This window comes from Schistocerca nitens, chromosome 2, assembly GCF_023898315.1.
Source record: "Schistocerca nitens isolate TAMUIC-IGC-003100 chromosome 2, iqSchNite1.1, whole genome shotgun sequence".
Classification (NCBI taxonomy): Eukaryota; Metazoa; Arthropoda; class Insecta; order Orthoptera; family Acrididae; genus Schistocerca; species Schistocerca nitens.
In genome coordinates this window covers 304,767,606-304,783,042 of record NC_064615.1, presented here as the reverse complement: position 1 = coordinate 304,783,042, position 15,437 = coordinate 304,767,606, and the positions used below count along the sequence as shown (strand labels likewise).

Here is a 15,437-nt window from a genome sequence, read left to right as displayed (position 1 = left end):
AGATAATTTCCAATGCATAGATGAAGTGAGGACATGCACACTTTCAATTATATGTATACATACACTATAACACAGGCATATCTGATTAAGTCGAAATGTAATTTATCACCCTTAGATAAATACCAAATACAAACCAAGATTTCCTTAACATAAGCTGAATGAGATAAAAACATGAATTATGATACTTTGATGTCCACATGAAATTCGCTCAGTCATCTTCACATTTTGAAAATTTTGTACAGTCACCATTTCACTTCTGCAGTGTACACCATGCGTTCACTAATCTTTGCTATCTTACACTCTCAAAGCCTTACTTTGTAGTATCATGTCTGTCTGAGGCACCTGGAGCAATCAAAAAAAGCAAGCAACAGCACGATCATTCTTCTGTAATGAGAAAGTCCATATACAGGGTGGTTAAAAGAAACATTTCCAAACTGACGTGACACATTTGGCACACAACAATGATCAGTAATCACACAGGACTCCATGGATCATGAACGCCACAGTAGAGCGCTACAGTTACGTGTGGGCTGGCGTTGTTGGAGACTGTTTAATTGCACTGTACTTTCTCACGGACTGACCTGATTGTCGCACATATCTTGTATCCTGTGAGAGATTCTGCCAGACATGCTGAATGATGTTTCCGTACCTATTCATCACCACATTTCAGCTGACAAGTGAGGGCACATCTGCAGGCAACCTTTCCCAGCTGGTGGATTGGTAACAGTGGGCCAGTTGCATGGCCGCCATGATCACCCATTCGGTCCCCAATTGATATTTTCCTATGGAGGTTTCTTAAGGGCCTTGGGTATGAAACACTTGTTATGTCGCCAGAGGAACTAGTGGGCAGGATTGCTGCTGCAACAGGATGTCTTAGAGATATACCAGGTATCTTTGAGAGGGTGCACCATTCAATGCAGCATTGATGTCGAGCATGTCTCATTGCCTCTGGAAAAAAACTTCGAGCACCTACTTTAGTGCGTGTCCATTTTTAGCATGCTGCTAAATAAATGCAATGCCATTTAGTAGCCCCAGATGGCCTTTGTGACCCCTGGTTCCTTTGTAGTTACTGATCCTTATTGTATACTAGATGTGCTGTTACATTTTGTGATGCTCTTCTTGTTTGAAGGAGATCCTGTCTACTGTTCAACCTCTAGGTTTAGAGATGAAGAGACTAAATAACCTCTTAATTTCTCTCAAAATCAGGTTTTTTATCAATGCATTTTGTTTGGAGTGGCAATATATTGTGCAAAATGTGCACAACAGTTATGCATCATTGAGGGAAGAAAGGGCTAGAACCTCTTGTAGACATGTCTTCAAACAGTTTGGCATATTGACAGTAGCCACACTATATACTTATTCCCTTATGAAATTTTTTGCCAGCAATCAGTCACAATCAGTAAAGTTAATCCCACAAAGAAGGTCAAGAGGGATTATGTCTGGTGAAGGTGGTTGGCATGATGTTGGACTGTCTGTATCAGTCCAACTCTCTAGAAAGATTTTATCCTAGAACTAGCAGGCAAGTAACCCTCAGTGTGGCAGTGCACCATCTTGTTGAGACAATAGTCTCCTGTAACTGAGGTGCAATGTAAAGTTACAGTGTGTCCGGGTAAACAGTTGCTGTGAACGTAGGCTCAGTAAAAGAGAACAGTCCAATAATTATGTTGGGCATTAAGCCACACTGGGCACATCTGTTCACTTTTTTGGAGATGTGAAAAGTCACTCGTCTTAAAAGCAACCCGTATTAAGGTATTCGTTGTTTACATCAAATTTGTGCCAGCATGATCCTAGCAACCTCAGCACATCTGGGCTTATCTTCTGGCTGGCATAGCTTGAAGGAGTTGCACTTTGTATGCATGGAAATGCAGCCACTCGTGTAAACTCTACACCACACTGCTCTGAGGCATGCCTTTTTCTCTGGAAAATGACATGATGGTCTCTGCGGATGGATCGAGATGTATGCGCAGTATCAACAGTGTTGTCACGCCAGGTCTGTCACTTATTGCCTCATCACTAACACTTCCAGTCTATTTAAACTTTTCGTACCATCCTCTTATGCACTTCTCTTCTGACAGATCTTTACCATAGGCACTTCAGAACTTTTGCTGAGCTATAACAGATGACCAATTTTTATGAACCCACAAAACTCATTGCCCCCTCTCATGCATAGACAGACACCATTGTTGCAACAGCACCTCTAGATTATGCTACCTGTAACAGCAGAACAGAGAGAGAGAGAGAGAGAGAGAGAGAGAGAGAGAGAGAGAGATAGAGAGCGAGCACATGCAGGAGTGTGTTCATAACAACTTAAAGAGTTCAGCTACACAGCTACAGTTTGCAACAAGCCACGTAGCTGTGTCTAGCACAGTTCCTTAGAAATAAATTTCTGTAATCATGAATGGAGTTAATACATTTTAGTTCATTAGAAGACAATCAAAGTGAAAACTGTTCCTAACAAGAGCTGCAGCCACAGATGAAAACAGTGGCAGAGTGCACAGGAAGAAAGAGTATGGTGCATTTTGCATGAAGAATTAATAATGAGAAAGCTTTGTGTAAGGTGGACATCTCTTATTTTTAATGTTGGGAAAAGGAAAATTTGAAAGTGGATTCCTCAGGATGTCTGGACTGTTTCCAAAAGAGGACATTTGCTTTTATGTGCCAACTTGTTATTGTGGGTGAGACGTGTGTGCAGCATTTCATCTGACAAACACAGCCTGGAAGGTGTGTTAAAATACCTGCTTCCCAGACACAGAGAGGTGTGCCAGTCCTGGATCAAATCCACCTCATTGATTGACAGCAGCGAATGGTGTGCCAGCCAGCATGGATGTGCTTTTTAGACAGTTTTCGCCATCCACCTAGGTAAAGCTGGTTTGGTCCCAAAATCCCATTTCAGATACATGATGCACAAACACTTTCAAAAATGATGTCACATTTGACCATGTGATTCCACTAGGTGCAGATAGAAGGGCAGACAAATTCCTTCCTGGGGGTGGGGTTGCAACCGGTAGTTGTAAAATGCCTTTGGGAGTGGCAACCACATCATTGTAATAGCCTATAATGCATCTATGGTTGGTTCTCCCCAAATATTGGAGGAGCATAATACCAGACCCAGCCCTGGTTGGATAAAGGAAGGCCACCAGAAAGGAAAGAGGGGGACACAATGGGAATGAAAGCAGTGTGTGCAAGTTTTCTGATCCTGCACCAAAATAGGCAAACATAATTTCAGCTGAAATATTAGGACCAGTATTTTCTGAGTGGCAAAAGGGATTTTTCTTATTAATTACCTTTCAGAGACGACAACAGGAATTGGTGACCAACTGTATGAAAGACAAATATGTGAAGAGTGGTCCAAAGGACAAATGAGAAAGAAGAAATCACTTTTCTTCAGAGCAATGCTCTTACTTGCAAAGTTCTTCTAGTAGTGGGAAAATGGACTAATTGAAATTGGGATTGTTGGATCGTTCACCCATTTTTGCAAATTGACACTCCATCTCTTGCACCTATTCTAACATCTAAATAAATCTGTGACTGGAAAATATTTTTTGAGATCAATGACGAAGTTGTAGTAATGATAGCTGGCATATGTACACTCATGGGAACAAGTTTGAGTAAAACTGTACATAGCTAAGTGGGTGCTGCCTCAAAAAAATTAAGTACTTCAGTTGTCAAGCTAAGATGATTTCTGCAAATCTTTGCTACAACAGTCAGTATTCTCTTTTCTTTCTCCTGTAAGCTGCTCTTCGAGAATTTTCTTCCATATGTAGAGATAGTGTCCCAGTTTAGGTTATATGAGCAGTCAGTCAGTGCCCCAGAAGCAAAGCATCACGATTATCTCAACAACTGGTGGTTTAACTGCTTCACAGGTGCACTGACTATAGGGATCCTATGCCTAAAACATCTTATAGCAAACTTCAAAACATTTAGGATAATGTATGTTGTGTATCTGACAGTTGTTGTATTAAAATGTGAATGGAACATTAATTACTCTCCCGAGATGAGTCAGAAGATTATTGACAAACATTAAACAAGCAGGAATAAAACTCTGCCGGTGAGAATGCTGTGTTGTTGTTGTTAATGTGCTTCAGTGTTGAATGCCGCCTACTTAATAGAATCAGAATGCCAAATGACATTTCATTAATGTCCACCTATTGTTTGAAAAGTTGGAGCTAGCACATTGTGCAGTGTACATTGGAAAGCTTAAAAGTTGTAGGATTTTGACACTCAGTTGCAATTCCTTTGAAAGACTAGTTCAATGGATGTTACGATATGCTGTGCTGAAAAATAAACAGTAGTATTATTTGTAGTGGAAGGTAGGAGAAAAGATACTGGCAGAAATTAAGCTGTGGGGATGGGTCACGAGTTGTGCTTGGGTAGATGGTAGAGCACTTGCCCATGAGCGGCAAAGGTCCCTAGTTGGAGTCTCAATCCGGCACACAGTTTTAATCTGTCCGGAAGTTTCAGAATACACTGTTTTGAAAAACATTCTTCCAGTTCCCAAATAAAGAAGGTAGCCAAGTTAGATAAAAACATTGTAGAAATACAATTTAAACTCTTAAATGAGATCAGTTAATTACACCTTAATGAAAATGCTGGAATACACATACACTAAATATTCTGTTGTTCAGTAAAGGAAAGAAAATCTGGGGGCACACTTCTTAAAAACTCAATTGAAAGTTACCAGTATTACAGTGGTATGGAACATATATTAACAGTTGGATGTGAAATAGTAAAGATTGTGAATGGGGGAGAGGAACGAGTGTGGGTAATTTACACACATCAAAAAAAGTTTTGCATCACCCAGGTTCCCAGAACTCTTGAAGATAGACATTGACTGTGGGTATTGTATCACAAACACAGTCCCTTTGACTGTTCAGAGATGTCACTAAACCCGCCCAAAGATGTAAACAACCATGCATGAGCACTGGCTATTAGAGGGAGGGGATCTGACAGCCTATCAGTTCCAGTCATTCCACCAGGAAGGAGGTACACAGCTCGTGTTGTCTGTACTTCAACCATGCCTAGATGGTCAATACCGTGGTTTGATAGTGTCCACATTGTTACTTTGTACCAGGAAGGGCTCCCAACAAGGGAAGTGTCCAGGTGTCTCGGAGTGAACCAAATCAACGTTGTTTGGACATGGAGGAGATACAGAGAGATAGGAACTGTGGATGACATGCCTTGCTCAGGCCACCCAAGGGCTACTACTCCAGTGGATGACTGCTACCTATGGATTATGGCTCGGAGGAACCCTGACAGCAATGCCACCATGTTGAATAATGCTTTTCGTGCAGCCACAGGATGCCGTGTTACAACTCAGATTGTCCACAATAGGCTACATGATGCACAACTTCACTCCCGACATCCATGGTGAGGTCCATATTTGCAACCACGACACCATGCAGCACGGTACAGATGTGCCCAACAAAATGCCAAATGGACCGCTCAGGATTGTCATCATGTTCTCTTCACCAATGAGTGTCACATAGGCCTTCAACCAGACAATCGTCAGAGATGTGTTTGGAGGCAACTTGGTCAGGCTGAACACCTTAGTCACACTGTCCAGCGAGTGCAGCAAGGTGGAGTTTCTCTGCTGTTTTGGGGTGGCATTATGTGGGGCTGACGTATGCTGCTGGTGATCATGGAAGGCACTGTAACAGCTGTACTTGAATTAATACTTGAATTAATTCCATCCTCTGACCGATAATGCAGCCATATCAGAAGCATATTGGCAAGACATTCGTCTTCGTGGATGACAATTCGCATCCCCATCGTGCACATCTTCTGAATGACTTCCTTCAGGATAACATCATCACTCGACTAGAGTGGCCAGCATGTTCTCCAGACATGAACCCTATCGAACATGCCTGGGACAGATTGAAAAGGGCAGTTTATGGAAGACAAGACCCACCAACCACTCTGAGGGATCTACACTGAATCACTGTTGAGGAGTGTGCCAATCTGGACCAACAGTGCCTTGATGAACTTGTGAGTAGTGTGCCATGACGAATATAGGCAAGCATCAGTGCAAGAGGACGTGCTACTGGGTATTAGAGGTACCGGTGTGTACAGCAATCTGGACCACCAACTCTGAAGGTCTCGCTGTATGGCGGTACAACGAGCAATGTGTGGATTTTGTGGTCAATAAAAAGGGCGGAAATGATGTTTATGTTGATCTCTATTCCAATTGCCTGTCCGGGTTCTGGAAATCTCGGAACTGAGGTGATGCAAAACTTTTTTTGATGTGTATTTAAGTAAGGGAGATGGAAGAAAGGAAAGATAAGCATTGGGCAGGAAGAAATACATGTGTATAGTGCACATAAGGATGCTGTTTGCGAAAGTACAACTCCAAACTAACAAAAAAGAAGTGAAAGAGGAAAAGAGCTCAAGTAAAATCATGTCATATATGCATAAGTATAAACCTGACTATTTAATGTTTGTGTGTGTAATGTTGGTTACTTAACTGAGAAACCGTTGCAGTTGAGTAGCTAGTGAAATTGTTTGCAGCATTATGTACATCTTCATGCCACACATGGATTAGCTACAAGTGGTTTATTGGGTATCATAATTTTTTTATATTAAATATGTATTTTTCATTGTTGTAGATAACTAATATAGAATCAGTTTTAATTTCAAAAATTTTCATCCCAGGTATGCAAATTTTGTTAAAGACTGAACTTTTTGTTTTCCCCATAGAGCAGTCCCTGTTCTTATAGTTGGGCACTGAGCATGTTCTTTGCTAAAACATCTTTTCAGACACTCAGCCAGTGTCGATAATTAAGGAGACTGACCCTGTATACTGTCTGGAGCTGCCACAGCTGAAAGAAGCGACAGAGGACAGCGGCGCCTACATCCTCCTGTGCTGGGTCAACTTGCTCGTTGTCGATGATCAATGTGCGAGGTATGTGTACAGTAGAGCTGTGAATTTTTAATTTTTGTGAACTGAGGAAAAAATAAATTATCAATGAACATGCTGTAATAAATAATATTAACAACAACAACAACAACAACAACAACAACTAAAGTCAACGCAGGGTGGTGGGTGACTTCCATACAGGTTTGGGTGGGGTGGATAATGGCAAGGGTGCAGGCCAATGACACCTGATTATACCAGTACCAACAAGTAAATTACTTGATTACAACTTGTGAAGCGGTGCTCCAGTGTGGCAGCATTACCCCCTCATGGCACATGCTGAGGGAGGAGCATGTGGCGCGGTGTCGGCTAGCGACCATCCGGCAGGTCCTGACGTATTCACTGCGGAATACTGGTGCCTACAGCCTGCTAGCCCAGGTGTGCTGCACTGTGTGAGTCCTGTGAGTGGTCCTGTAGACAAATGGGGTACTTGCTGAGGATGTCAGCCTTCTGGCAGGAAGTCCCACATCCTTGTACCTAGAGTGGGGGCTTGAGGCAGCACAGTGTCCACACCAATTCAGAACAGGAGGGAGGACAGCTTTACTCCACCAGTCATGAGCTGCTGCTGCTGCTGCTGCTGCTGCTGCTTCTGTTGCTGGAAGATCCTGGAGTGCCCCACCAGTGTAGCAGCACCAAATCCCAGAAGGTAGGCTTGGCGTTAGTAGATTGTGCTGCTGTTCAGGGCTTTTGGTAGCTGCTTGTTGTTATGTGGTGTGGCGGTGTCCAGCATACCCGCCTCAGTATAGTCGGTCTGATGGGCTGTGATTCTCTCTGCTAAAAAGTCACAACTATTTTTACAAGATAGTGGCTCATCTGCACCCACTGATGGCGAAACTATTTGACCCCTTCTGTAAGACCTCTATCTGGTTGTTGTGGTGGCAGGTTCACAGTTCAAGGCATGGTCTGTTTCGCAATGTATAAACAGCCATGTGGTTGCCTACAACTTCTGCAGTCCTCCATTGCCATTCTTCCACAGAATCACTGAAAAATAGTGGTGGCACTACTATGTAGTGGTTGTAATAATAATTATAATAATAATAATCCATTTACATCCTCTACACAATGAAATGTATCTACCCATTACTTTCATGGAAGCTATTCATTTTTGAAAATATTTCAGATGAAAGGTTCATGATATCTCAGTGCAGTAAGTCAAAACTGTTAATACAGACTGACTATTAGCTTTGAAAACAGTTATAAACTTGCCGAAAGTACACTGGGCCAGGCTGTTCCAGCAGGTGTGCCAACTGGCAGGCAGCTGGGTGCCCGTGGGCACAGCCATGACCGCTGGGCAAGGATGCATGAACTGTGCACGTGTGTGCAGCAAAGGAGTCCGCTGTACACTTGCAGGAATGGGAAAGCGGGTCGCATTTTGTGAGTAGTCATCATTGTGTATAATAAAACCAGTTATGAGGAGACTATGACCAAGTAATGCATTGCAGTGGGATGTGTGAAACAGAAATATTCATTCTTACTGAAAAAGAGTAATATTTTATTACATTTATAAACAAGACATTTCTTTTTTATTGCAAGAGGCAAAATAGTTGGATTGAGATACCTTGTTGCTGAAAGATGTAGAACGCTCTCCAGTGTTGTTGGGTCATGGAGCTGGAACCTTTCCATGGTTTTATCCTTGTCATAATGAAAAACAGTTGCTCACAACAATATCTAGAGCCAAACATAGAAGTAATATTACCTGCACTTCTTTATAGCTTTGGAAACTGTTCTGCTTGGACATTATGGTACCATCTTATGAAATTGGTTGTATTGTAATATCTGTCCTTGAGTAGAGTGCACTTTTGTAAGTAGTGAGTGGTTCTAACTGCGTTTCTGAAGACACAGTATCAGCTGCAGCAGAAAATGTTATGCAATATAAAAGGAAACAATTTTCTAGGTTACACAGGTCTTTAAACATGGGCTGGAAATACTAATGGAGTTAAACAATATTTCATTGGTACGCTGTGAAACATGAGTCTCGAGGTATTTGTAGCGATGAAAGGCTTTCAAAAAAACGTTAGATTTTGTGCAGTGAGCTGCCTTTCGAACAAACTTAGTTAGTCTGTGAATGCATTTATTTTGTCATACATGTTAGGAATAAGATCCTTTGCTTAAAGTGACAAATTTTAGTGTCCCGTGATGTTAGTGAGAAAGGCCAAGTCTGCAACCTATTTGTTGTTACTGAGTGCTGGTGGTCTCTCTCCTTTCATTTCCATAAATAGAGTGATTTCCTTCTGAATAGCAAAAAATATATTGAGAACTTTGCCTTTACTAAGCCTCATATCGCACAATGATGGTGTACATCACCATACACTGTGTCAAGACCTCACAAAAATTCCTTGAACTGGTGGTGATTGATACCATAGCACCTTACAAAATTTACACATTGTACCATGACCTTCGTGACATAGCCGTATCTCATACTTCTTGCATTCTGGTGGACAAAACAGTGTATACTTGATAAGTTTTTCCCAAATTCAGCCACAATTTTTTTTTCTTTCACACAAGAGACAAATCTTTGCTGACTCCCAGCCACCTACAGAATTCCATCTGTCCCCACAGAACAGTGTCTATCCCATGGGAGACATGTTTTCAACGGATTGCCACACCATCTCAAATATATCGCGACTTGTGGTTGTGTAATCCTAGGTTTAACATCTAATAGTTCCATAGTGCCTTGAAAACCTGTAGTTAAGGGTCAACACCCTGCACAAATATTGCAAGCTATGCATAGTCTGTTATGAATAAGCAACAAAGGTCTGACCTTCCTCCTTCTGTTGATTTTCCACATCTCAGCACCCGTGTCTCAGCTCCGACGAGAAACTGTTTATTTGGAGAGGCAAACTCCTTCAAATTTCCTTACCTCTCCTGATGTTAAGCACTCTGCAACTGCCAGCAAACAGTATATGAACATGAGACCCATTGAAAATGGCATGTCACTTCTTGCAATAATGTGTGCAACTGTCTAGCCCACTCATAATGTAGCTTTGGTTGAATACTGCTTTTTGTCGGCTGTCTAAAATTCATAAAAATGTTTGCAAAAACTGAAATTGACACATATGAAGAACAGGCAGAAAGTCTATGTTGTGACTTTATTCTGCCTCAAAATTACCTGTTGCTGTACATTTCTCTTAATTGTTGCAACAAGTTGCTTTCTTGCATCACCGTTGACCTCATCAAACTGCCCGTTGTGAAGGGACATGCTCCATATTGTACTTCTTCATTGTAGTGAGCATCTTATGGCATACTAGACACTGAGGAAACCCAACATTTTCAGCAGATGAGAATTGTTCTTCCAAAAAATGGAAAAGGGCAACAGGATATTGGGAGACATCATCGCTGTAAGTACATTCACCACAAAGTGCAAAACGTTAATAAATCCTATGGTGCCAATCGTCAGCTGTGCTCCCAGTGGAGCATGCACTGCAGCCAGCGTTGGAACATCCCGCACTAAGCCATTTCTGTTCTTCTATTTATTCCTTTCGTTCTCCATCCAACTGTTGCCTTCAGCTGCCCAAAGTACAAAGACGTGTCCATTCATTTTATGACTTAATTGTAAATTTGTGGTGCTTTCTTTTGGATGTGTTGGATATATATGTTACGATTGTCATGTTACAGTTGATAACAAAATGCAGAAAGACTTTCAGATGATGGACACTTTGTACATTGGCTCGCAGTTGACCCTCAACCTAAATAATAATTTTATTATGCATAAATGGTTGGATAACATATGCAGGAGTTAACATCTGGAGTAACTTGATAGAAAACAATGATGCCAATTCATTAGAGGACTCCTAAGAAAATGCAATTAATCTACAAATAAGTGGCTCATAAAACACCGTTTCAACCAATTTTTTAATATTGCTAATCAATCTGGGACCGTTAAGAGGTAGGTCTAATAGAGGAGATCCAAAGAAGAGAGGCATGTTTCTTCATGGATTCAATCAGTAAGTGCAACAGTTTTACACAGTTATTTGTCAAACTTCATTGACAAATGCTCCAAGAGAAAGACTGCATATTGGGAAATGATTACAGTTAAAAATCATAGTGTAGATTGTGAGAAGAGTTGACAATATATTACTCTCTGACATAAACACCTAGAAAAATGACAACAGCAGGTAAACTGCAGCAGTTCGAACTCGTACATTGCATTACTGATATTTGTTCTTGCCACATACCATTCATAAATGAATGGTTCATGTGGTATTGATAGCTACGATGCCACAACGTAGGTGCGCTCTGCTAGGTTGGCACTACGACACCGACGACAGCACCCTCCAGCCGACGCTGTGCAGCTCTATGAGCGCCACTCCGGATTCAGCCCACTTGACTCCAAGTAGATGACCAAGTAACATTGTTTCTATTTCATAGTGGGTGAGCCACTACAGATTTTTCCTTTGTAACTTGATGTATGGCTTCGCACCTACATGCTCATGTCAGCCAAAGTTACAATAGCCTAATGTAATCCTAATTCTTCCTATTGTAAAGGTGATTTAAATTTAAATGCAGTACCGAAGCATTTCACCTTTTCCTGCTCCTAATCACTTCCTACATTTGGCCTACCCTTCAGTTTACAGGAGCAGACCCACGTGCTGCCTACGAGGCGAGATACAAAAGTTCAGATTTGATCTGTTCACACACATTCTTTCTCCATTTTCCCAGGAATGAATAGCATTAAGTGTTTACATTCCTCATACCAAAATAGGTCGAATCAGTACCTTGTTTCTCTAGTTCTGTCAGTACAGAGTAATAAGTGTCCTCAAAACCTGTGAATCCCAGAGAAAGTGATAATTCCTAATCATTGCTCTGTTCTGTAGTTATGTTAGTGACCTTACCCCATATACCCCTGCCCCATTGCTTTTGCCTGTTTTAGACCTGTCAGTAAACCAGTCTATGTCTCCTGCATGGTGTCGTGGTCTTTTTCTTTCGGTGCTCCCTACTTCTAATTTATTTATTTAGTATTTATTTGTCCCGTAGCTCAAATCAGTACAATGGCTCGTACAACTGATATGGGATAAGTTGTCACATGAAGGTTTATTGAAGCATATGGAAGTTATTGTATAGTCCGTCAGCATTTCCTCAATCATTCATATGTTTACCACATTCCTTACATTGGTATGGAATTCAAGATATCCTAAGAGTATCCAGTTATTTCCACTTTTTAGCTTGTATGCCCCTGTCACTGCCTCAATTTTAACTGATACGTGTAATGGGGGGTCTCCATCCCAGCAGTAGGTGTGCAGCTAACTCCATCTGTTACAGCTAATCAGGTTCGTCTCTGCACCTTCATAACGTTATGCACAGAATACAGTATTGTCGCCCAGTGTAATTGAATGGCATGCCCAAACCCACTAAGCCAAATGAGTTTCATGGTCACTGGACTTAGATTCAGCAGATATGTTGGGCTGCAGTGATTTATGTATCTCGTTATATCCCTAGATTTCTTAGTACAGAAAGCATGTTGGCTAGTTCTGCAAGGTCAATGTGACTTTGACAATCATTTGCCTTAGCCTTTACCCCATTTTCAGTTGTGTATTTTTATAATTGAAACAACACAGCACACCTTCCCTCTTCAACATATTTGTTTCTGAGTTTTCTTGTGACTTGTGTGAATAAGGTGAAGAAAAGTGTGATTCCTATATCCTTTCTCTCGCTTTGTTTTATATAGTGGTATACTTTAAAATAAGCTGCTGTTAATGTATTTGTTTTCATGATATGTACTGGTTATAAATATTTTTGTTTTATGCCTTTGTTTAGGTTTAGCAGTCCATACACAATGCAAGTTGGTCGTGAGACATCCTACAAAGATCTTCAGAAACTGATCCTGAAAGAAATGAACACAATTCTTCATGATGATGTTCTTGTCAATTCACAGGATGTAAGTTGAATGAGTACTGTCCGCATTGTTGTATCTATTACATTACTTGTTTAGTGTTAGAACTTTCAATTAAAAACTCATCTTCAGCATTGATAAAGAGAAATTTATCTGTCACATAATTACATTAATTAAACAGAGTGGTAAAGCAGCAAAGGAGATAAATTTGTGACAAATATGATCTCACTTCACAGATTCCTCTGTTCCGTATGCGCATTGTTGATGGGCTGGGAGGTTCACCTACGTTCCTGGATCCCCTGCTCGACCACCCACTGTACATGGAGGCTGTAGATCAAGCTCTTGCCCTGTGTGAGAAGGAAGCAGGGCCTCCTCATCTGAAGCTGGTTTTAGAGTGGGATCTCCAGGCCAAGGACAGGTGAGCAGTCAAAATCTTCTCAGTGAAGAAGTTACCCGTGTAGATCCATTGCATTACTTCTGTCAGTGGCTTTCCTGATGAAGACACTGGTGGATTTTGTTGAAATTTTGTATTTTTGTAGAACACTACACAGCAAATACAGCAAGAGAATTTACTGTGACAAATCTGCCACAAAAGAATAGGTTGCTATGTATCAACTAGGTTATTCAACTACTTTACATGTGTCCTGCAATTAAATCTATGAAATTCCATTATCTTTGCGCGTAGTGCCTGATGAAGGAAGATATTCTTTTAATGCAGTAACAGAGCTGAGCCTTTCATACAGTAGAAAATTCACTAAAATTTACTTGTGATGTACTTGAGTAGGCACAAAATTCTCACTTGAAAAGTATGAGGGTCAGTCAAAAAGTAATGCCTTCTATTTTTTTTTTCTTCTTAAATAAAGTTTGTTAAATGAAAAATGGGGACTAGGTGCTATTCCACAGTGATTCGTCTCAGATCCACTGCAGTAGTAACTTCCTGCTTCTACAGATGATGGCTGATATTTATGTTCATATTACAGTTCTTTAATGGGGAAACAGAAATGCCCTTTCACATTCATGGAAGACCGAAATATGAGTATGATGATCCAACAGTGGTTATAGTCACTGTTATATGATGGGTTTGTCGCTGTAATGGAGCTGAATGGTGAAAACCGTTGGCTAACGAAATGCATGTTGCAACAAGCTGGTGACTGCAACGTCTCCATGCAACATTCAGTGAGTTGATAATATTTATGGTGACTGCAGATGACTGTGTCACATTACCCCCCGCAGCAGAGGCAGTGTGAAGATGATTATTCAACAACTGGGATACTCAAAATGATTAAAACTGTGTGATCGCCAAGGAAAGTTATGGCTACAGTATTCTTGGATGCAGAGGGCATGGTTATGGTTTATTTTTTGGAGCAGGTATGCACAATAAATTCTGTCCGATACGCTGGCTGCCTCAAATACTTCAAATCTTGTCTTCAGTGAAGTTCACACAAAAAAAGCTGTGGCAGATCTTCTTTTGTGTGACAATGGAAGACCACCTGCCAGTCATGGTACTACTGAAGATATTGTAAAAACTGAATGGGAAGTCTTGCCTTATTCCTCATACTGCACTGACATGGCAGCATCTGACTTGCATTTTTGTTTGGGCCGCTAAAAGCAGCTCATTGTGGGATTCACTTTGAAGATGAAAAGGTTGTGAAAACGCCTGAGTGGCTGTGGAAGGAGGACCATGCGTTTCACCAAACTGGTATTCATGCCCTTGTTAAAAGACGGACCAAAACTGCAGAAATTGATGGAGATTATATTAAAAAGGTCATAAATTGTCAGTGTTGGGGTTTTCAACCTATGTAGTGGCGTGTGAAATTCTAGAAAAATAAATAAAAGAGGTATTACTTTTTGACTGACCCCTGTGTTTTTTTTAAATATTCTGGTATGTCACCAAATGCAAGAACTAGATCATCTAATAGTTAATGGGCTGAGAGAGAGCTTCCCAGTAATGAAACTTTGATTTTAAATATTCACTGCATTATTAGGCTTTGACTTTCACTTTTTATTATGTAAAGCTCTCTGTGTAACTTGGTTATTCACTTTCTCTTAGACATGTCAGGTTCCTTCTGGACACAGTGACGAGTGATTTTTAAATAGCTCCATTCTGTGCACATAACTGTAATTGGTGTGTCATTGCCATGATGTCAAGCCCATGTCTTTTTATATGACTTCTCTAGCCTATATGAAGAAAGTCTGCAAAGGTCCTCGTCTTTCATATTTCTGTTCAAAAGGAATATGATGCAATTGAAATATTGAGAGATGATTACTTGGGCACACTTTCTTAACTGTTATATTACAATAATTGGCTTTTACAGTTGTAAGGGAAAACTACATGTATTAATAATAATATTAATAATAAACCCCGTGGAGGCCTGGGAAAAGAATAGGCCTCCGGTATGTTCTGCCAGTCGTAAAAGGCGACGAAAAGAACAAACCACTAATAGGGCTAACCCCCCTTTTAGTGTGATCAGTTGGTTCAGGACAGAACTAATGAAGCCTCAGACAAGCGCTGTCATGGTCGGGGACGACGCTTGAACCCTATGACCGTCCACAATGGTAACGACACTGCTAGCCACATGGAAAATGATTTAAATCCAAATAGAGGTGTTCTGCAGGATATGCTTCCTGCAACCACTCTAGAAGGAAAACAAAGACAGAGGATGAGATGGTCAGATGAAGTTAACCGACACCTCATGT

At 40.9% G+C, this 15,437-nt stretch overlaps 1 protein-coding gene across 2 annotated transcripts in view; it reads left to right on the top strand.

Moving 5' to 3' along the window:
• LOC126236068 (ubiquitin carboxyl-terminal hydrolase 31) overlaps positions 1-15,437 on the top strand; it is a 339,074-nt gene that overhangs the window by 276,320 nt on the left and 47,317 nt on the right. For both annotated transcript variants that reach the window (XM_049945121.1, XM_049945122.1), the window contains exons 4-6: positions 6,754-6,898; positions 12,665-12,785; positions 12,977-13,158. In XM_049945121.1, coding sequence (XP_049801078.1) covers positions 6,754-6,898; positions 12,665-12,785; positions 12,977-13,158 — 448 coding nt within the window. The remainder of the gene's footprint in view (positions 1-6,753; positions 6,899-12,664; positions 12,786-12,976; positions 13,159-15,437) is intronic.